General features: G+C 38.1%; 3 protein-coding genes across 6 annotated transcripts in view; 2 read left to right on the top strand and 1 right to left on the bottom strand.

Annotated features, from left to right (window-relative positions):
• Positions 1–2: 2 nt before the first annotated feature.
• On the top strand, positions 3–787 carry LOC144627908 (mitochondrial intermembrane space import and assembly protein 40-like). Its single transcript, XM_078485924.1, has 2 exons — positions 3–114; positions 177–787. Exons 1-2 carry the CDS (start codon positions 93–95, stop codon positions 635–637), a joined length of 483 nt encoding a protein of 160 aa, XP_078342050.1. The 5' UTR covers positions 3–92; the 3' UTR covers positions 638–787.
• Positions 788–5,018: 4,231 nt separating this feature from the next.
• LOC144627905 (uncharacterized) lies at positions 5,019–10,366 on the bottom strand. Its single transcript, XM_078485920.1, has 4 exons — positions 9,394–10,366; positions 8,498–8,761; positions 7,701–8,090; positions 5,019–6,403 (listed from the first exon to the last, which is right to left on the bottom strand). Exons 1-4 carry the CDS (start codon positions 10,249–10,251, stop codon positions 5,468–5,470), a joined length of 2,448 nt encoding a protein of 815 aa, XP_078342046.1. The 5' UTR covers positions 10,252–10,366; the 3' UTR covers positions 5,019–5,467.
• A 60-nt stretch (positions 10,367–10,426) lies between these two features.
• The window catches only part of LOC144667538 (regulator of nonsense transcripts 2-like), a 30,286-nt gene continuing 19,680 nt past the window's right edge, over positions 10,427–21,032 (top strand). For all 4 annotated transcript variants that reach the window (XM_078528969.1, XM_078528968.1, XM_078528967.1 and 1 more), the window contains exons 1-13: positions 10,427–10,743; positions 12,347–12,392; positions 13,225–13,302; positions 13,653–13,728; positions 13,813–13,889; positions 14,124–14,204; positions 16,723–16,758; positions 17,058–17,186; positions 17,796–18,191; positions 18,760–18,852; positions 19,527–19,566; positions 20,334–20,398; positions 20,901–20,987. In XM_078528969.1, coding sequence (XP_078385095.1) covers positions 10,556–10,743; positions 12,347–12,392; positions 13,225–13,302; positions 13,653–13,728; positions 13,813–13,889; positions 14,124–14,204; positions 16,723–16,758; positions 17,058–17,186; positions 17,796–18,191; positions 18,760–18,852; positions 19,527–19,566; positions 20,334–20,398; positions 20,901–20,987 — 1,392 coding nt within the window. In that variant the 5' untranslated portion in view covers positions 10,427–10,555. The remainder of the gene's footprint in view (positions 10,744–12,346; positions 12,393–13,224; positions 13,303–13,652; positions 13,729–13,812; positions 13,890–14,123; positions 14,205–16,722; positions 16,759–17,057; positions 17,187–17,795; positions 18,192–18,759; positions 18,853–19,526; positions 19,567–20,333; positions 20,399–20,900; positions 20,988–21,032) is intronic.

Genomic DNA, 21,032 nt, shown 5'->3' with positions numbered 1-21,032 from the left:
ACTTCTTGGTCCCAGTCCGCTACCGTTTGCACATGGTGCAATGAAATATTGTGCATCGGAATCCAGAAAAGCCGGGTTTATAGGCCAAAATTATGTCATATTGCAGAGAAGAAGGTAAGTTGGCACTTCGTTGGTTTTTTTCCAAGATTTCTAGTAACCAATTTTCCCAATCGTAGGTAAAGACAAACTAATATTTGTCACCGAAGAGGACCATTCGACTCCCAGTTCTGTGACACTCGAAGAAGATGGCGAAGAAGAATTGGAAGGCTTGATCAAAGCAAACGGTGAAATCAATTGGGATTGCCCGTGTTTACAGGGAATGGCCTACGGGCCTTGTGGGGAACAGTTCAAGGCGGCATTCTCATGTTTTCATTACAGTGAAGCAGAACCAAAAGGAACTGACTGTATTCCACAATTTCGTGATATGCAGGAGTGTTTTGTAAAGTACCCTGAGATTTATGGAAAGGATGATGATGAACTCGATGAAGAAGAAGAAGATTCGAATAACAATGAAACAGAAAATACAAAGATCGGCGATGGAGAAGAGAATATTGTTTCCTCAGAAAAAAACGACTCTTCGCCAAGTGACTCGAATTCTACAGACGGCGTGTCCGATGCGAATTCAGCCTCAAGCTGACCGTTTACAACTTCCTTCTTTAATTCTGATCTTGTTTTCTTTTTCTAGGTGCTTGAAATTGTTTTAATAATGTTTTAAAGTGTGGTTTCCCAAACGTTACTCGATACGTACTTTACTGTTTATGCGGAAATAAATGATTTAAAAATTGTAGCCATTCCATTTTATATCCACACCCCTCCCCTGTAAAATTATTTTTCTCGGAGAGAGGCACCCCCAGTTTCTCGGGTAAAATTTTCAAATTTGGCTACTATCAAAATCACTAACGTGGTAAAACCTCCGTTTAATAGGAAGTGAACCGGTGCCAACACATGATTGAAAAAAATTGTCACGTGGACACTTCTTTTCATCGGGAAAGTCAACAAAAAGCTCCGTCATTTTCGAAAACTCTGCTGTAAAGCAGCATGGAACCCTTTAAAATTACACCAGCTTTCAGTGTTACATGTATAGCTATCTTTCCACATCCATCTTTCGACATCATCTTTCGACATGCTGCTATAAATGAGCCAATGAAAACCGCTGCATACTGTTGTTGGTTTCACGCAAATGAGCCCACAAGGTCAGAAGGTCATGCTAGTAGGCTGTGATTGGCGGATTTCGATCCGTGTTGTTTGTTAAGCACGTCAAAAGATGGATGTTGACAGAAAGCCACTATGCACATAACAATGAAAGCAGGTGTAAACGAAATCTGCTTTTCTTTAAAGTGCCTATGAAGTAAAAATTAATTAATGCTTATTTGAAAGACTTTTACAAATAAAGAAGAATGGCGTTTACCGTTTTGAAAGATCTTCTTTCGTTTAGGAGATATTCACGTTTTTGTGTTATGCAAATGAGGAAAGTGATGACGTCATAAATTGTTCAACTAAAAGATAGATCACAAAATCAAGGATATCTCTGAAAATATAAAGGTGATATTTCTGAAACTTGGCATCAGTAGTAACCTTCCTAAAAGGTGCAAGGTGGCTCATACTATGATGTAACCATGGCAATATTCTTGGTTCCAGGCTCTTTCTGTCATAAACCAAATATCTCAATTTGCAACCCTTTAAAGTGGGACAGAGGGTCCAGCTTGGAACACACGTAATGCCCTATTACCCTAACTCTCCTCATTAGCTTGTTGGGAGTGGATCATCTTTGATTAAGCAAAAACTGGGGATAACAGTACTAATTAAAATAAGTATTTGCAGCAAAACTGTTGCCATGGCAACGGCATGACAAGTGTCATTTTGTGTATTTTGTGGTGTACATAAATCGTGCCAAGTTTGAAGAACACAGCTCAAATATTCCAAGAGATATTCTTGAATCAATGCTGCATCTTTTTGTGGAACAATTAATGACGTCATCACTTTCCTCATTTGCATAATATAAAAACGTAAATATCTCTAAAACCAAAAAAGATATTGCAAAAAGGAAAACGTCATTCTTCTTTATTTTGAAAAGCCTTTAAAATAAACAGCAATTATTTTTTACTTCATAGGCACTTTAAAGTTGAATACATCTCATGAGTTTTCCAACCTAGTTGCCTCGATAGGTATATTATTGTTCATACAAATTCTAGAAAAACGATGTTTACATGGCTATGGAGCGACCATTATAAATCACATGATCGCTCAAGACGCTCGCAAACATGAACCATGTGACAATTTTTTTCAATCACGTGATCAGAGTTGTGCCGCCGATTCAAATTCCTAACGACAGTTTTACCACTCTAGTAATTTTGATAGTAAACTGCCGAATACCCCACAACTTATTTCCATATTATTGACTATCAATATTGTCTATTGTTTCATGACTCCTTCAAAGAGTTTCAACCCAGTGAATATCATTAATTTTGTGGGGTATTCTGTAACTGCTTCCCAGTTGTTATTTTCTTTTTTGGGGGAGGGGTCTCAATCATGGGGAACAGGTTGGAAACAAAAAGGAAATACTGTATTTACTCAAATAAGCGCTGCGGCACTTATTGTATGTTCCCATCTCAAATGTAAAAATAACCCCTTTGAACTGAATGAGTGCTGCATCGGGACTGTGGTGCTGATTTGGGGGCGGCCTTTATTTAAGGGCAATGCTTATTTGAGGAAATACAGTACTTTAACTCTGCATGTGAATCATGTTTGATGCATTTCATTGCCATACCTGCCTGTCGGAATTGGTTATAGAGCTTTTTAACACCATTTCAGGGCTCAACCTTGGCAGTTGGCAACTACACCGGTACCTAACTGTTACTTATTTTTGTGATTTCAAATTATCGCGCAATTGAAGCCCAGCGAAAATTTATTCTTACCGTTTCTGACATATTTTTAATTGTTTTAACATATTTTTTGCCCTAATCGTGAAAATTTAGTCCCACAAAATATATGTTTCATTAAGTTCCCGCAAAAATAAGTATCAATAAGGTAGCTAAATACATACACCTTTAATATTCGATGGTTTAACATAATTTATACGAGCAATGGGGAAAATGACTGTGCATATTCTATGTAAAACCATCGAATAAGGGATTCATTATTCCACTATAAGTCTATTATGTCATTTTACAGCAAGGTCAAAATTTGGATTGGTCTGTATTTTTGCCCTATTCTACTTAACAATAATTAGACTACGAGACCGAGTTTTCTATGAGCGAATAGTCAACGAGGCGCAGCCGAGTTTTAGTAGAAACTGTAAAGAATTGCAGTCCAAAACCTACAATTTTATGTACTTTTAAGCCAAAAATCAAGAAAAATTGGCCCTGTAAAGAGCAACGCGCGCGCGATTGTGTTCTATCGGCGAATAGAAATCAATGGGAGAACCAATCAGATTAGCGAATTTCCAATAGAACACAGCTGAGTTTTTACTAAAGTGTATTACCTGCTCATACTTTCATTTTCTCTTAAAAAAATGCAATTATAGTGGAATTTCAGTTTCGGCTGGTGGAATTTCCTTGTTACTAGCCATATCATGTTGACTACAGTCAAACCCCTATTAAGCGGCCATCCATTAAGCGGCCACCCCCTATTAAGCGGCCAGTTACTTAAGTCCAGAAAATATTGTCAGTATAATACTGTAAATATAACCCCTTTTAAGCGGCCACCCCTATTAAGCGGCCACGGCCACCTTTCTGCCATCCCGATGAGCGTTCTTCTATTGTTTTTACCTCTATTTAGCGGCCAATAAGAATGTCATATACGATATTTAAATTAATTTCCAACAAGCTCAGACCGTGACGGCCGATAAAATCATTCAAACACAGGTTTATTGTCGTCTTCCTGTGATTCCGTTATTCCTTTTCACCTTATTTTGTATTGAAATAATGTTACCTTTTAAAAAGACCTTATGCTAATTTCTGACAAACCCCTATTAAGCGGCCAACCTCTATTAAGCGGCCAGTTGCCATTTCCCCGAGGGTGGCCGCTTAATAGGGGTTCAACTGTATTGAAATGCTGAAGGCAAATGTTTTTGTTGACTTTGCTAAGATGACTTCCAGCCTGTATTACATGAGCTGAACCAGGTCAGAATGGAGTAGATTTGGCACCAACAGTGGGTTAAATTTAGCATTAATAATTTTGCCATGAAGAATGAGTTGGCTGATGTTAATGACCATTTCGCGGCAATTAAATTATTTTGGTGTTTTACTTTTTCCCTTTATACAGCTACATGAGCTATATTTTAGAAAGAAGAAGTTTCTTTTTTGTAATCATCAGCAGGCCCGGCGAATGTGATAGCATGGAAAATTTACAGCAAGGCTTGCCAGGATACCAGCATTGTCATCCTGGGATCTCAGCTCCTGGGCTGGCTGGCAGGGCCTGGGCATGAGGAACAGGTTCTTGGAAACACATACTGGTAATGGTTGATTTGATTGGCTAGATTTTAAATTTCCTTAGCAATTTAGCCAATCAAATTATGTATCCCCAGAGCAACCTGGAAAAAAATCTAGAAAAGAGGCGGTCCACAAACTTGTTGTTCTTCTAATCAATGCAGTGAAACAAGAAATCATTTTTAAACTACTGGTAAATAACATACAATGAAGACAAGAATCCGGAATAGGCATTTTGTTTATTGCTAGCTAGACTATCAATCCCAATAATCTAGAGAAGAGGAGAATGTTGGTCATTGAATGCTGAACATAATTCTTGAACATGATTTTAAATGATTTTAAGTGAAATGGAAATATAAGTAATCATACAGTCTGATTTCAATACACCTAAAACTTTGACTCCTGACAAAATGCATAATTATATACAAATCTTTAGTAGTACAAAATCCCGAAATCACCAGAAATAATACGAAATTTTTACGCTTTCAGTTATTATATCATAAACATTCTACCTGGAAACAAATTTTGCAGCGGAAAACATCATGCAATGTTCTAGGGACTCCATGTTCAAAATCAATTTTTTTATAATTATAATTCAATGAGAGCAAAATATTGCAAAAAATTGCCCATGAAGGCCTACAGTAGAATGTTAACCAATAAGAAAATAGTTGATTGAAAAATTGCTGGTACCTCTGTTTTTTTTTTTGTAAATTTAAAGAAATTCTACTAGCAAAAGTTTGCTAGTGGCCTAAAAAAACTAGGTTTGAGCCCTGCCTAGATTAATCATTCCCTCCGCTCCTATCAATCGCCTATATCAATTTTGAAATAATTACCTCCCCTCCCCACCCTCCTCACCACCTCAATCCTATATTTCTCCTGAACACAAGATTTTAATGTTAAAATAATCAAGTTATTTTCATGACCTGCACCCAAGAACATGTCAAAAGCAAAAAAGAAGTTTTGAGTTCAATAATTAATATTACCTGCATCAACAGGCGACAAACAGTTTTTTCAAAGATTATTATTTTTTAATTGTCATGCTAAAAACCCATAACATGGCGAGTTTGCTTTCTTTCAGTCTTCACCTTTGGTGATTTGTCCACAGCTTGTGATTTAGATGGTGTACTTGGTTTCTGAGGTACAATTTCATGAACATCATTGTCTGCACTGTTACTGATGAATGAAGATGTTGCATTTTGTGAAATGATAGGCATGTCGTCTTTTACAGTTCTCTTCTGAATATCAGGCTGATTTTCTGCTTCTTTGTCGCCTGATAAGAACACAGGTATTGGTTCATTGCTATCCCAATTCACCCACAGGCATTTACTAAGAGGATCAGTGGCCATCTTCAAGTCTGGATGAATCCCAAGATCTTTCACATGATGCTGAATGCGCAAACTGCTTCTTGTAAGAACTCTGTGACTTTGCTGATTCTTTACAAGATTAGAACCGTAACTTATTTCCACACCGCACCTTTTGCAAATGCTTGATTCTGGCTTTGCTTGGTCTAGCTCTGTGATTTTCTCACCTTGCCTATCATTGCACAATTTGCAACAGGGATGAGGCTCAGGCAAAGATATCAAATCCTGACAAAGCGATTTCTTGTCACTCTCTACATACTCCACTTGGCATGGAGCATTTTTTACAAATTCATCCTTGTGCCGATCAGCAATACTGATCCATTTTTGACATAAAATCTTATCTTCAGGGCTAAGTTCACTACTCTTCAATGTACCACTCTCTTTGTGGCTGAAATTCTCTCCTTCTGAATCTTTGTAATCTTTCACAAAAAATGACTGGTAAAACAAGTCGCCAACAGATGACATTTGAAACGCAGTGAAACCCTTGTGTGGATGGGATGGGTGTGTCATGGTACAGACACCTGCCAGTGGCTGTGAAAGCCGTGAAGCAGTCGCTGGTGAGAATGTGAGGTCACTGCTCAGTCCTGTGTAATACCACTCCTCATAGGACGACACCTGCAAACAAATAATAAAGATAATGTGTAGTAAATAATAAAGATGGTAGATTTCAAGCTCGGTGATAAATAGTGAGGAAATTATTCAACATAATACGAGCGTGGGACAAAGAAAAAATCTGAGTCCCCGATGGGAATCGAACCCATGGCCTCCCAGATACCGGTTGGTATCTCGGTTATCAACGAGCTTGATATCTACCATCTTTATTATTTACTATACATTTGATGATTTTGACATTGCTGATCCTAGCAGTATGCAGGACGCGTGTCACATATCAACCTAATAAATGGCCCAGCTCAACAGCGAGTCTCTCGTAGCTCAGTTAGTTAGAGCGCCCAACCGGTATCTGGGAGGCCATGGGTTCGATTCCCGTCGGGGACTCAGATTTTTTTCTTTGTCCCACGCTCGTGTCATGTTGAATAATTTCTTCACAAAAAAGATAATTATATCATTAGCAGGATGATTTTTGTTTCAGTGTCATAAAACCGCACTGGCCAATCACAAAGGATACAGACAATCCTGTGAACCAATCAAAAATAAGCAAGTACATGTATTAAACACAAACAGTGGGAAAAAAGTGTGCAAGCGAGTCATGATTGGCTACAGTGCTATCTGACAACAGGGTTTAGAGGTATTAATTTTTATGTCATGTTGTGGAGTGTGGTCACATTTCTACAAGCTAGGTTCTTGGCTCTTTTTCAGGAGTTTGAGTGCACGCAATTTCTTAAACATTATTTTTTTTATAAAGGAAATAGCCAACTTGCTTCCCATACGTTGTTGATTTACATAATTATGCTCTTGGGAATTTTTAAGAACAGGAAAAGTGCAAGAAGCACTCGGCTGCATTGTGTGCTAAGGTCTCTGCACATCTCTTGTGTTTTTAAAAACGTCTGTGTGCTTATAATAATTTTATATTTCAACAATGCACTCAGACAGGCGTGTTTACTATATCAGATAAACAAAGTCTCCATCAAGTGCACAAGCACTGAATGCAAGTTATGAACTTCCCACTTCCCATGTACCTTTTACTTCTATTTCCTGCTCTTTCCTTAGCGGTTTCCATTTCTTTAAGTAGTGCTTTCTCCATAATAAATGCAAAACGAAACACAATGTTACAAACCTCTCCCCTATTTCTCTTGGTTCTCATCACTTCAAGAATCCCACTTCCCATCCTCTCTTCTCCCACCTTCCATATAGTTCCCACCCCTGCCCCCCTCCCCATATTAACTGGATTCTGTTCTGTGTCATCAGTCTCATCGGTTCGCTGATAACACTTAATGTCAATTATTTAACTTACCTTCCATGGAAAGGATGTTGACTGAGGTGGTAAATACTGCTGTTTGGCGATAAAGGGGAATGAGGCATCTGCTTGGACTTGGCTGTCTGAATACTGAAAGCAGTGTGTCTGTCGATGACGTGAGCCAGATATAACCAAGACTGTGTCATCACATTCAGGGACTGCATTGCAAGCGACATCAATGAACTGAATAGGATCTTCATTATGATGTCTCCACTTCAGGACAGGGTGATGAAGAAATCGATCATCAAGAAGCATGAGTGACTGATCTGTGGCTATTACATAGTGATGGCTATTTTTGGGGTGACGCTGAATGGCAGATATACATTCAAAGGAGTCAACATGACTTGATGGGATGGAGAAGAATAATCTTTGGAATAATGTTGCAATCTGTGAGACAACAATATTGAAATGGTTAACACTAACTACAGTTATTTAATAATTTGAAATTTTTCTGACACTTTAATTTCGTGAATTTCGCGATTCAAAAAACATTGCTAAATTAAAGTGACACGAACAACAAGTGTCGTGAACATAACATGACACGCAAATTAAGTCACTCGCATTATGTCAATAATCAAGAATGAATTTAATACCACTAAAGGAAGGAATTTTCAACATAAATGGGTGCTGTGGACTTACATGTAAGAACAATAACTCATGTACAAGCATGAACTGCTTGTGGACATTATACATGTAAGTACTGCTTTGTTGCTGCTGTTGCCGAGTGCACTATGATTGGTAAGTTTGACTTTGTTGTAGCTCCATAAAGCACATAGCTTACAAAAATTACTTACTCTAAAATCCAACAAGTCAACTCCTTTTGTATCTGCCATTGCAATGCATCGAGGATTTGCAGCAAAGACACACTGGTACCAAGGGGAATCTTGACGCTCGACATGGTTAGCTTGATGAATGTTCCTCAGAGAGTGGTCACCTGACCAAAGGTACACTGCACCTGTTTCTGTGACGGTGACTGCTTCTCCAGGAATGTATGGACTTACAGCAATGCACATGGCTTGTTTAGTGAGTGCTAATGTCTCAAGAGGTTTTAGGGAGAGCTAAGGAGAAACAGTGAGTTAATTAATAAAATTATTAAATTAAAATAATGCCAGATAAATCTACATTTTATTTTATGTGGTAAAACTTAATTTAGGCAAGGTTAATCTTGAGACAATTGAGGTCAACAGTCATATCACTACACGATGCTGGGGTGACCTTTGAGCTCTCTTCTAGGGACACGTCATGGTTTTCACTCACATTCATTTGCTTGCTGGCCTTCTAGTAAGACAACTTTGCCTAGGAAAAAGGCACAATGGAACCATACCACACATTTGAATCATCACCCCCTGATTACATTTTATTAGATGGCAGTCCCCCCACAGGTACATGCACATTGCAATCACTTCACACTGGCCCACATTTAAAGGTACACAATAAAGTGAGAAAATCTTACATATTTACAGTTACAGGGACCGTGGAGCATTTCTCTTATTGGGGGAGCTGACTAGTGACTTGAAGTTTCTTTGGAAATATTGGGGGGCTTAGCCCCCCTCCCCTCCCCCAGCCCCCCTGTTCCAAGGTCCCTGAGTTACTCAAGTGCATTTGCTACATTTCCATACACTGTTTTATCTTGCTGTTTTCATACAGGCTGTCTTCACAGTAAACTTGGGTAACCTGTAGATTTACTTACTTTTCCCTCTTCTCCAGATGCACATGGATTAGTTTGAAAGAATGAACAGTGGTACTGTGATCTTAACCCAACAATAATGTTGTTACGACTGTATGAAGTAAAGTCAATCTGTCTTATTCTGCCTTGAACTGCAAACTGTTGTGTTGACAGTATTGGTTTTAAAGGCGATAAATTGCTTAATTCTGCACCTTCTAAATCCATGGGCTGTGAGATGTGTGAAAAGTTCAAAACATCTAAACCAGGCCCACTTGGATACATCAGTAGGCCCTGACCGTCTGTCTCTGAAGTATAACAAGCTAAACAATTCCCCAAGAAAGTGTCATAGTGGAGTCGTTGTATTTCCAAAGCATGGCTTTCTTGTAAAAGATTATACAATAACTCAGGGGAGACATCTGGTAAGGCGCTTGCTAAATCCTTGACTACTCCAGCAGGATTACTGTTCTGGTTAGCTATAGCTTTAGTAAACTTGAGACACAATTTGCACATAGTCTCTTTCTTTCTCCAAGGCAAGAAGGAATTAAATTTTGACTTTAGCACATTGCAAGTTATCCATGGATAACAGTTCATGTCATCTTGCACAAGTTCTGCCATAGTTGAGTACATTATATCAGGATGATCGGCTGCAAAGTTATCCACATGCACACCACACTTTTCAGAAGTTTTCTTATCTCTAAAGTAACGTACACTTGATTGATAATCAAACAGAGTTTCCTCTGGAATGGCCAAAGAACGTTGATTAGGTTCCAAAAAGGGCAAACTCAGGTTTTTTGCAGCTAGCCGCTGTAATTGCGAGTCATGAGACTGTTTGGAGTCTATAACAAGCTTTTTACCTTGTTCGTCCAAACCTATGTTTAACATTGAAGGGCTACCGTAGTCAACAAACGACTGAGAAACATTCTCCTCGCCGCAGAAAGGAAAGTTGTATCCTTGTAATGTGTTGTTTCCTTGCCGCCATTTTTGATCCTCGAGCGCAAATGTTGAAAAGGGTCTGGTGTCTAACACGGCACCAGGTCACGAAAAGCTCTTCCTGACTCACGGAAATCTTGACTGCGGAGGCGTTAAAAGATGGCGGACAAAAACTTTCCTTTTTTAGCGTCATTGCTAGCGCATTGACCCACTTTTCCCTCGATGTGGAAAGGAAAGAAAGGCTTATCTATATTCCATGAATGAGGAAAAAAGAAAGGCAGAATGTGGGGAAGCGGAGCAAATTTCTGGGGTCAAAGAGTGTGCAGTTGGATGTACGCGCGAAGCGGTGGAAAACACAGGCAAAGTAAAGGAAGAGAAAGCTCAAGACCTCAGTAGCCCGACTCCAGAAAATGAAACTGCTGCAAGTATGGAGATAGCCAAAAGGTATTTAATAAACGAGTATGGGCTAAGGGGTTTAACCCAAGCGCTAATAAAGTATATACAGTTTCATATGAGGCTGTTGTCGATAGCAGCTACAGTTGCAGCTGAACATATTCTTACAAATTGATCGTATTACAGCGCTTTATTGCTTTTACGTTTACTAGAAAAAAAAATACACAGTAGCATTTTCCCGGTTAGTTTATAATGGCGCTACAAAAAAATATAATAATAATAATAATAATAATAATAATATATCGTTGGATAAGCTTAAAGCTAACAAATAAACTTAATAAGCTTAAATAAGATAAAGCTTATAAATAAACTTGGGAAGAATCTAACTTTCGGCGTGTTTCATTTTCATATAAATGCGATTTTGAAATAAATGTATATATAATGGTATATTTTGCCAGCTGGATCAGTGTGATTATGCAGTATTTGAACCTAAATTTGTGGTGCTGTTTGTAATAAAATACTATACAGAAATATTATGGGGTGGGGGGGGAGCATTAGTGGGGAATAGGCCTTTAAATTGTAATCTTGGTCAGTTGGTAAACCTTGGTGGCTCATAACTCTTGGCACTTTACTCTGGGTCAGTAGCATGAAGCATTTAACTTTATTTCCTAGGGGGGGGGGGGTGACCCTTAACTACATAATGGTTACTATGGATGGCTTCTAACCGTCATATCTTGGGCTCCCTTAGTCTCCTAGGTTTAGTTTTTGCAAAATCTGTAGCATATTACAATATTTTAAATCTGTAGCATATTTTTTTTTAGTGACGCAACTTTCAACAAATCCATTTTGCTTCTTAATGCACTCTACCTGTGGTGTTGATTTCAATTTGGAGAAAAATGTAAGCTGTGTGAGTTTTTAGGTTTGTGTGTTCTGGTCATGTGACTTACCAAATATGTTCATGACTATTGAAAATGAAGGAAACCTCCAATAGAACAAACATTTCCAAAAACTAAGCCCACCCAGGATACTAAGGGAGCCCAAGATATAACAGTTAAAAGCCATCCATAACAACAATTTTGTATAAGGGTCACCCCCCTTAATCCCCCTGGATTGGGTACTATTCCATCACAGGTTACTTCCCCCCAGCATTCTGTCAGCACATCGCCCAAAAAATCCACTGGTATCGATTTATACCCCTGGGCAGCAGGGATCTATATTGTGTGGTTCCAGAAAACATCCATACCCAAGGGAAGGGAAATTGAAGGGGAGGGGGGTCTCAATAGCCAAAATTTATAAGGGAAAGTATAGAGCTTAATTGCAAATTCCAGGGGGGAGGGAGGGTTCAAAGAAAAAAATCTTCCATGGGGGAGGTATGGATATTTTCTAGAACCATACATTCGCAGTCATCCGGTCGTCCACAAAAATAGAGACATACATGGTTGACAAAGTATTGTTCCCTTTTTTTTTATATTATTTTTATATATTTTTTTATAAATATATTTTTTTGTTTGTGTGGCAAAATAAATAAATAAAATAAATAAATAAAAATTTGATCATTTTGGCAAAAATCTTGAATATTGACAGTACATGTACATTTGATTGCTTAACATAATTCAGCTTCTGTTATCAGTAATAAATTCTTCTTTATTTTCAGTGAGGAGGAGGTAAAAACTGCTAACAGTGAGCATGAAGATGCCAAGGTAAATCAATCAATCAATCAATCAATCAATCAATCAATCAATCAGTCAGTCAGTCAGTCAGTCAGTCAGTGAATAGTGTACAAAAGCTCTGTCAAGTTGTGAGTGCAGTTCAATCAAGGTGCTCTTTGATTATGCATAAAATGCAATTTTGAACTGGTTTGAAAAGTTTTAAGCCAAAGATTTAAACCACAACATATATTATTGACCAATCCTGTTGGTCTGCTTTAAACCAAGCAGATGTAGGAGAGATGTTGTCTTGTATGGGCGGACATTTGTCTGAGTACATACATGTTTGTAACCATTATTACCGGTAAGTTTTGTTCAAATAACAAAACTGTGGTGAGACATCTCATTTAGTTGAACTTTATTTCTTTATGCAAACATTTCATTCTACATTGTATGATAAAAAAAGGTAAAGGTAAAGCAACTTTATTTATACACGGTTTGTGTTTAAGCTAGAAGCTTGTGGGGCCGTGTATATGAAACAAATACTGAACAAATATAATATATTAAATAAACATGTTAACATGTTTAAAAATCCCACCTAGCAGGAGGCAGACCAGTTGGCTATTTACAAGATGACCGAGGATTTGAACTCAGGACGACCGAGAACAAATCCAGATAGTGGTCAGAACGGGACTTGAACCCGGGACCTCCAGATTTCAAGTCCGGCGCTCTAACCACTCGGCCACGTTGCCTCCTCTGATAATGAATACTATGGGATTTTGTCATGCGTGGAGAAATTTTGGCCAGCCATTGTCTGATGACATACTGTTACATTGTGTTTGCAGCTCTGTCTGCATATTTTAAGTGTCACTGTTCTTCTTTTTAGGATGAGAGTAATGTAGAGGGTAACAAAGTAAAAGAGGAGGAGGATGAGGAGGAGCGAAGAAAAGAGGAGGAAGAAATGGTATGTTTGAGTAGTTCATAGCATTCAACAGACAAACTTGTTGCAACTATTAATTTTGGTACTGTATGTTGTAAAAAATTGAACTGTGTCCTGCTCTTTGTAGCTGTTGTAGAAACTTACTGGAAATGACTTAACCTGTTAATCTAATGTTAAATTGTGTACCACCTTGTCCTGCAACACTGTTGTAAGACAAGAAGGTAAAAAGAGAAATCTAAAATTATTACACCACAAACAAAAGATCTATAAAAATTAAAAATAGTCAAAATTGAATATCTTTTTATGTCCAAAAGATTGTAAGCTGTTTTACATGTAGCTAACATGCATTCTGAAATTATTATTTTTTGTTCCAGCAACAAGCCTTGAAAGAGGCACGAGAGCTGGTTGAGCAGAAGCTTTCAATGCGAGAGAAGAATCTGGCTGCTGTTGGTTGGTTACGTGCATCTTTTATTTGCTATAATGTTGATCTGAAGGCACCTAATCTGTACACTGCCTTATTTGTTTGATTTGCAGATCAGCGACCTGAGGAGTCTTACTTTAAAGGAAAGGACTCCTCTGTCAAGAAAAATTCTGCATTCATCAAGAAACTGGTACGTGTGGTGCACATAAATCTACTAGGTTGATTACTGTAGTAAGGTACAACCCTCCAAGTTTATTTTTTTCCTTAGTGGCCATTTGGCCACTGACTACTCAAGTTTGGTTGCCAGTGAAAAATTTTAGTTGCTAAATTAAGAGAAACTTGGAGTTTGATTTGTTGAACCTCTCCAGCAATTCTCGATGTTTACAGCCAGGGGTTCTTAATTGATGTTTGTTTTTATGTACAGAGGACCATAACAGAATCTCAGCGTGAATCTTTGGAGCAGGAATTTGCTGGTTTGAACCTCTCAAGATATGTCCAGGAAGCAGTAAGCATAGTTTTTTTTACAGTTTGTTTAAAATAAAATTACAGTCGAAGCTCCCTTAACGGACACTCTCGTAAGCGGACAGCTCTACTTACGGCCGCCTTGTTTGAAACCCCGTTTTAACTCCCATACAAACTCTGTATTTTTACATTCCTGTAAGCGGCCGCGGACACTTTCAGAGATTACGACTTAGACTTTTTCTTTGTTTTTAAGCTCCCGTAAGTGGACAACCCAAAGAAAATCCTATTAACAACCTCTGTATCTTATTTTTATCAATCAACTTCACATTGCCGTTCGTCACAATGATTTTACAGTAATTACAGTACCATATTTCAGTGTTGTTTTGTCGTCATCCACGTCTGGTTACATTTTCGAAACACCCCCTACATGCATCCCGGGATGCATATGCTCCCGTAAGCGGCCATGTATCCCCTACACCTCTAGTGGCCGATAACGAATACCATTCTCGTAAGCGGCCAGCTCCAGTTACGGACACTTTTTCCGCGTCCCGAGGGTGTCCGCTTACGAGAGCTTCGACTGTATTGTTATAAACATTGTCATTTGAGTAAAATTATTATACTGTAAGTCAGACAAGTCGAGGTAGTTTTGTTGTGGTTTAATTTTACCCTTGGAACAATTATTTTCCTTTTTTCTGGTGAGTGGTAATAAAATTATATGATAGTTAATATAAAACAAAGGAAAATACCAGATTTTATACCATGCCATAGAAAATACAGCCAATCAGGATACAGGAAAGCCGTTGTATATTCGACGGTATTCAACTCAACCTTCCCATCGTGCGCTGCAATCTTATTCTGGATGAAATTTAGTAAGCGTATTTTCTATGGCATGGTATAAAATAGTTACACAACACTTTCTCGTGGTATACATATAGGTTATTCACCAGCCGGGAGGTCCGTATTGGGAAAAACTGTGCCCGAGGTCTTGGATACCGCCCGAGGCCGCAGGCCTCGGGCGGTATCCAAGACCTCGGGCACAGTTTTTCCCAATACGGACCGACCTAGGCTGGTGAATAACGTTTTTATTTTTTTCCCCACTTTATCTGTTTTTAAAAGAAACCTAGAAAGATTGTGTCACAAAATCTTTGTCTGTATACGCGCGCCATTTAATTTCAATGCCGTTGAGTCGATCGACGGGTTAGCAAGAGTGTAAAATGCTGTTTGTTATTTAGTTCAAAATAAATAAAATGAACCGTATTTACAGAAAAGTTCAGCATATTAAATTAACACTGAAGAGATTCAATCAAAGAAATTGAAGTAGTAAATATATCATAAATGTAAAATCGAGCCAAAGCATTATCATTGACAAAACTAAACGCCGATTCCGGCTTCCCGATGAATGTTTTGATAAAGAACTCTGTTCGCAGGATGTTAAGTTTGAGAATTTCCCGAAAAAAAAAACTATCTGACGGAAAGACAGTTGCGGTATAGCTATACACACTTGTATTTAACGAATTAATAAGCTCTGCGTTAATTCCCAGCATAATTATAATTTTTTTTTTAACAGTGCGAAAGTGAAACTAAATGAAATGCGAAGCTTGGACGTACGGCACAATATTGTCAGAATTATTTTGGCTGTTTTTAATTAACGAATCTCATTTTCTTGAATGATGGCAACTAGTGTTTTGTTTTGGCAAAGAAGTGGCCAATAAAAAGACAGTTTTTACTCAAAATTGAAGTTTAAAACCGGCGCAGCTTATCGTATTAAAATGGCGTGCAAATGATTGCAAAATGCACAAACAACCACAAACTCAACAAACTATCAACTAGAACTTAATTTATTGATAAACAAAATCAACACTCGCCTTTAGAAGAACTTCGAGGCCTTTAATTCCACTTCTATTCTGTCTTTTCGCATTTACAACAGTTAGTGAGCGGCTATTTCGATTTTGCTGAGCAAATCTTTCATGTGTTCGTTCGTACAATGCTGCAAAATGATTTCGCGCGGAAAGTACACTCGACGATTCATCTCGCAACGGATACCGCCCGCTGTCGAGGGCCGGATTGGAGAATACCGCCCGCTCCCGGAACCAATCAGATCGCAGGATTTGTAGAATACCGCCCGCTCACGAACAAAGAAAAAAATAATATGGAATATCCCACTTGTCACTTGTATTTTCTTCGTATACACACTCGCCTAAAGGCTCGCGTGTATACCGAGAAAATACAAGTGACTCGTGGAATATTCCATAGTATACCACTCGAAAGCGTTGCATAACTAGTATGTACTGAGGGTAAAATTGAACCACAGTATAGACCTTGCACTTTAATGGGAAAGTGGTCTTTAGTCAAGGGTGATAATTATTTTGTGGTAATTTTTTTATCTTTGGTTTAAAATTTTTCAAACCAGTTTCAAACTAGTTTGAAATTTAAACCACAACACATATGGCACATAATTAAATGAATGGGCAATCACATAGTTTAATTAAATTTATTTGTATTATTTAATTATCTCACTAGTATTTTACTTCATTTTAAATTTGATCCTTGTTTTCCAACAGGTTGCTGCGATAATTGATGGCTTGGTGAAATTGAAGGTACATGTTCATGTAACTGTCAAAATGGCAGAGGATCATTTTCATGCATTTTTTTTTTGTTAGATTATAAATTATGCCTCATGATTTTTTGGTGAAGTCTTTGGCATGAAAGCATTTAACAAAAAGATTCTATTTAGTGGCATTTAGACATTCTTGCTGGAATTAAAATGGTCAATTTTACTGCAGACGTTTGACAGTGAGAAAAGAAAAATAATTGATAATTTGACTTACTGGTTTGTTGAAAAAGTTGTCTTTGAACTGATAACTTATTGCAGCTGTTTATTGTTTTTGTTTTAAAGCTTGCTGATGTGAGATGTGTGGCATATATCTGTGGCTTGATTCATCAAGTGTATGGTGACTTTAATGAGCCTCTGAAAAAGGGACTTGTGAAAATGTTTGATGGCTATGGTGGGAAAGAAGAGGACAAGGTAAGGGTGGTACTTTGTGAAAATTAAAGGGACATGACTGAACACAGGTTATGCACACTTGCTGTTTTCAGTGCAGCTGAAAACAAGCACAAGCTCGTGGGTTTGATAAAAACAACATGTTGTTGATAAAGCAATGCTCTTTACAAGTTTTGTTCCAGATGGACTGCAAAGCATGATTCAAAGCTTTTTACACGAAATAATTTGTAACATTCTTGTTACACTGTGAAATGCTGTGCATGTGCAATTGAGATTGGGCTTTTTACTGTCTTTTTCATAACTGTGCAATTTTTAGTGACCAAGTCTTAATCATTTTTTAATATCAAAAAGTACAGCTTACACTTTACAAAACAAGAAAATTGATTGCTGGTTACAAAAATTCTGAAAAATTGTTTTATTTTTGGGGTTGTCGTAGAGGGGTCCATAAAGGTGGTCCCGTAGACCCAGTCTGTAATAGGGGTCCATGGACTGGGGGTCAGTGTTTTCAGGTCTTTACATGACTTTGTGCTACTTATTGATAGAGAGATGACTGACAGTGCTTAATGTATTATCTGTGACTTTCCTCAGTTAATTTATAGTTTAATTCATTTGTTTTGTTTTTGTTTTTCACAGCTAGCAAATGTGAGTAAGTATCGTGTCACCCTGAGACTGCTGGGAGAGCTGATTATTGGAGGAGTTTTTCCAAAACTGCCTGAAGGTATTAAAATACTTGGCACCATCCTGAGTAACATCATCAATTGCGACAAGGAAAGCCACGTGTATGTGCAGGTTATCAGCAGTTTTGCTCGTCACTGTGGAGAGGATTTTGCTGGTTTCACATCAAGGAAACAAAGGTTGATGGCTGAGAAACACAAGGTGGTGTTTCCAAAGTGTGGTGTAGTTCCTAATGAAGATCAAGCTGCAATTCATCAACAGTTACTCACTTACTACAAGTCACTGGCCAGCCATTTACTCAAAGCACACAAGGATCTTCAAAACAGAGAGAAGCAAAACAGGGCAACTTTAATGGTACATAAAAATGTCATTACTATAATTGTTTTATTAGCAAATTTAGTAATTTGTTTATAAAAGTAATAAGTAGATTAATGTAATGTGTTCTTGCCCAGTAAGGAGAGGAGAGGAACTGAATCAGTAAGTTAATATGAATACATTTTTAGTGACAGGGCACTAATATTTGTATAACTAAAAGTTTTGTTTTGTTATTCAAAATGTTCATTACATGACTTGTACATGTCATGAATCACTAATTGCCAGAATCAAAAACGAAACATAGGGCGATCTCGACTTGATGTTTTCTTTCATTCTTTCCATTCATGCCAACACGGCAGGTAAGGCCTCATGATGTACAACATAGAAACTTTAAACAACCGATTCAAGTAAGGATGGTGCACTTGGTTATAAGGATTGGAATCTTCATTCTTAACCTCCTTTTTGTCAAAATGCAAGTTAGATTGCTAAACCCGGGAGGTGTATTAGTCACTATACATGTACATGTAGAGTGTACATTTTAATTGTTTCTACATTCGTTGAGCACAAAATGATTATCAACTATCAAATTTGGTGCTTTTCCTCACAGACCAAAGGTGAACTGCATCCTGAAAGGAAGGAAGCATTTGAGAAAGCACAGAAGGCATATGAGAAGTTACTGGCTAACACATCTTCCCTAGCAGTGAGTACAGTAAAGAAATCAAATAAACTGGCCAATCTCATAGAAAGCAATCAAAGCACAGAGCAATTATATATGTAGCCAATGTGAAGCATGCAGCAAAATGTGTGGGAATGAGTCACGATTTACCCCTGATTGGATCAAAAAGTGGTGACTGTGAACTTTTAAACCAATTGCTTGGCAAAATGATGAAAAACAGAAGCAAATGCGAATTCCTTTGGACACTCACTTTTTCTTAACTGTGGGAGGCGCAAGGCCTAATGGTTAGCGCGCTCGGCTCCGAGTCGAACGCCCGGGTTCGAGAGCTGGCCAGGGCGCTGCGTTGTGTTCTTGGGCAAGACACTTTACTCTCACAGTGCCTCTCTCTACCCAGGTGTATAAATGGGTACCGGGGAACTTACTGCTGGGGGGTAACTCTGCGATGGACTAGCATCCCATCCAGGGGGGAGTAGCAATACTCCTAGTCGCTTAATGCTACAGAAACCGGGATAAGCTCCGGCTGTATGGGCACTTAGGCTCGGACACAGACTTTTTTCTTAATTATCATTCTTGTATGTCTTGTACAGTAGTGATAAAAATAAATTTGTGTACAATTCATTCAACTGCAGTGTACTTAGAATTTGAGCAGAGTCTTTAGTCAGAGCTGACAATCACATGTACTGTGTATGTGTTTATAGGACATACTGGATGTAGATATGCCTGATTTGCCTCAAGATGGTAGGTGAATTCCATTCACATTATCTTCAGTTCCCTTGCTAAGTTCCAGAAAATATCCATACTCCGATGACGGAAGGGATTTAACCTCTCCCTCCCCTGATTTTGTGTAACCTTATCTCAATTTGGAAGTTATTACGTGCTTAAAATTAATTTTATAAGTAATTTCCCTGAAACGATGATATACATGGGCATGTAGCATGTAGTAAATGCATAGTGTATACATGTAGTACTGTACTTTATACCATGCCATAGAAAATACAGCCAATCAGAATACAGGAAAGCCGTTGTATATTCGACGGTATTCAACCCAACCTTCCCATCGTGCGCTGCGATTGTATTCTCGACGAAATTTAGAAGGTGTATTTTCTATGGCATGGTATAAAATAGTTACACAACACTTTCTCGTGGTATACTATGGAATATCCCACTTGTCACTTGTATTTTCTCAGTATACACACTCGCCTAAAGGCTCGTGTGTATACCGAGAAAATACAAGTGACTCGTGGGATATTCCATAGTATACCACTCGAAAGCGTTGCATAACTAGTATGTATCTATAATATTTGTAAATTCCTAGTATACGTCTAATTAAAAAAGGCTGACAGGGGTAATCAATATTTCTAGTACTAAATACTTCATGTTAGAGAAACCATGATCAACTCCTTTAATCTCATAACCAATGGTTAGACCTGACTTTACACTGATATTGTATGAGCAAATTAGACGCTGAACACTATTAATTATTGCTAATTTGTACCTGACTGCAGAGTTTGTACAACAAGAGGCTGGAGCGGGCACAGTTGATGTTTTTAACCCCTTTAAACATTCAGAGGTAAGAGCTTGTAAACTAAGACATCAGAGCACTGCCTTGTGATTCCCCTATTACAACCATCTCATACATTCTAAGTACTGAGAATAGTTTTTTTTTTCCTTTCTTCAGTTTTTCTTGTAAGAAACTGAGATACATGTACACTGTAAAACAGTTACTATGGTTGTGTGACTGTGCTGTGCGAAGCTAAATTAACCGTCAGTCAACTCTCTCTAAAATGGACACCGCCAGGACTGTCTCCAACTGTCCGGTTTAGATCTAGGTGTCTGTCTTATAGGGAGTTTAGTTACTAACAGTAAAATGACTGAACAACGGCAGGGATAGGACCAACACCTGTCACCAGGTGTCCGTCTTAAAGAGGTGTCTGTCTTATACAGGTGGCCGTTAAGAGAGAGTTGACTGTATTTTGTAAACTCTCAAGGCAGCAAGGGAGTTATTGAGATGTGTTCTTGACCAATTAAGACGTTGCAGATAATTGAATTAACAATGGTTTCTCTTACAACAGTACGATGGAAGCTCTGGTCTGTGGGAAGATGAGGAAACAAGGATTTTTTATGAAAATCTCCGAGATCTCAAGGCTTTTCTACCAGGGGTAATTAAAAACTGTTTAGTTAGTGAACATGTTAAACACTCTGGC

Source organism: Oculina patagonica, chromosome 10 (genome assembly GCF_052425735.1).
Source record: "Oculina patagonica isolate OP01 chromosome 10, crgOcupat, whole genome shotgun sequence".
NCBI classification, from domain to species: Eukaryota; Metazoa; Cnidaria; class Anthozoa; order Scleractinia; family Oculinidae; genus Oculina; species Oculina patagonica.
This window is presented reverse-complemented; position numbering and strand designations above follow the sequence as displayed.

Coding starts and splice junctions, on each gene's coding strand:
- LOC144627908 (XM_078485924.1), top strand. CDS start 93: ATGTCATATTGCAGAGAAGAAG. Junction 115..176: donor GTCATATTGCAGAGAAGAAG/GTAAGTTGGCAC, acceptor TCCCAATCGTAG/GTAAAGACAAACTAATATTT.
- LOC144627905 (XM_078485920.1), bottom strand. CDS start 10,251: ATGTTAAACATAGGTTTGGACGAACAAGGTAAAAAGCTTGTTATAGAC. Junction 8,762..9,393: donor CATCTGGAGAAGAGGGAAAA/GTAAGTAAATCT, acceptor GTTTCTCCTTAG/CTCTCCCTAAAACCTCTTGA. Junction 6,404..7,700: donor CAACATCCTTTCCATGGAAG/GTAAGTTAAATA, acceptor ATTTGTTTGCAG/GTGTCGTCCTATGAGGAGTG.